This window comes from Oryx dammah, unplaced genomic scaffold (assembly GCF_014754425.2).
Source record: "Oryx dammah isolate SB20612 unplaced genomic scaffold, SCBI_Odam_1.1 HiC_scaffold_373, whole genome shotgun sequence".
Taxonomy (NCBI): Eukaryota; Metazoa; Chordata; class Mammalia; order Artiodactyla; family Bovidae; genus Oryx; species Oryx dammah.
This window is the reverse complement of record NW_024070536.1, coordinates 4,748-6,371: the sequence shown is the minus strand read 5'-3', so window position 1 is coordinate 6,371 and position 1,624 is coordinate 4,748. Positions and strand designations below refer to the sequence as shown.

General features: G+C 43.7%; 1 gene segment (V, D, J or C); it reads left to right on the top strand.

Annotated features, from left to right (window-relative positions):
- Positions 1-253: 253 nt before the first annotated feature.
- Positions 254-944, top strand: LOC120859262. The segment is given in 2 exon segments: positions 254-302; positions 520-944. Coding segments are annotated over 2 exon segments (474 nt in total).
- Positions 945-1,624: the final 680 nt, after the last annotated feature.

Genomic DNA, 1,624 nt, shown 5'->3' with positions numbered 1-1,624 from the left:
GGGAAGTCTGGCATGCTGCAGTCCATGGGGTCGCAAAGAGTCGGACAGGACTGAGCGACTGAACTGAACTGAGACTTTTTCCATCTGTGCACAGACCATGTGGTTGATCTACATGACAAACCCCACTTCCTGTCTTGGGGGAGAGTCACAAGGAACCCAGGTACTATGTATATGTGCTCTCAGGCACTTAGAGACACTGAACTCTCAGCTTGAGGCAGAATTAAACATATTTGAGCAGGGGACTCTGTGCCTCATGCCGCTCTCCAGTCTGCCCTGGGTGTTCCTGGCCTTCACCTTCTCTGGTAGGGATGCTCTCAAACATGGGTGTGCGTGTTCAGGGTGAAAGGGCTGCACACAGACACGTGGTGATTCACCGGGACTTGGGGAGGAAAGGAGGACTGGGGAAAAGCAAGCATCTTAGGATTTCAGTTTAGTTTTTCTTTTTGGAGACCTAAATGAGTCTAATTCCTACACTATTTTATTCAGTGCTTCATCTCTGTTTTCTGATTTTTTCCGCAGGATCTGGTGTGGCCCAGAAAGTTACTCAAGACCAGCCAGACATAACCCGTCAAGTGGAGCAGTCAGTCACTCTGAACTGTCAGTATGAAGTAAGTTGGTACATGAGCTCCTACTCCATTTTTTGGTACAAGCAGCTTCCCAGTGGACAGATGACTTACCTCATTCATCAGTATTCAGAAGCTGGGAATGCAAGGGACGGCCGCTACTCTGTAAACTTCCAGAAAGCAGATAAGTCCATCAGCCTCACCATTTCAGCCTTACAGCTGGAAGATACTGCAAAGTACTTCTGTGCTCTCCGTGAACTCACAGTGGTTGAAGTAATGGGAAAAGCTGAACAAAAACCCCAGAGCTTAATAAGAGAGAGCCTCCCTGCTGCAGGACTCCAGCTGAAATGCACACCTGCAGATCCCAGCAAGAAATGGTAACCGTGTGGTTGCTTCATCTGTGGTCTGGATCATAGAATTTAATTCTGAATAGAAGCTTCTTCCTTGTTGTTTGATGTCTAGAGTAATTTTCTACTGTTAACATTCTCCTCTTGAATTTTTGACTTTAAATCAATCATACAGAACATGTGTAAAGTTGTCTAAACTTGCTCCATAAATAACTAAAAGTGACAGTTTCACTAAAATACATCACAAATCCGGGTATAGTTACTTGGAACCGGCATAAAAATAACTTCCTTAGTCCTTTGTTCTTAGTCTTGTGTTACTGAAGGTACAATCAAAGAAGCAGAACCAGCAGTGGTGTGGAATAAGAAATTAGTTATAAAGATTAGAACTCAGGTAATTGCTAGATCTGGTGGAAGAGTGTATACGAAACTGTTATCTTGGTATCTGATGTTGAGACTGAACTCATTGTTAGCTAGAATAATATTTGAAGAAGAAAGTTGGATATAGACCAAAGCAGGGACAAACTATGACTCATAAGGACAAACTAGAGCCATGAGGTAAATGGAAACTACAAAGGCACACTAAAATTTGTCTCTGTCTCACCTCCTTCAGTCTCATAGTAGTGGGTGACCTTAGGAGAAGTGGGTGTCATTTGGCAACATGTTATCTGCATACTTGGCCCAAAACAAAGAGAAGATGAGGACGAGGTTTGGTGG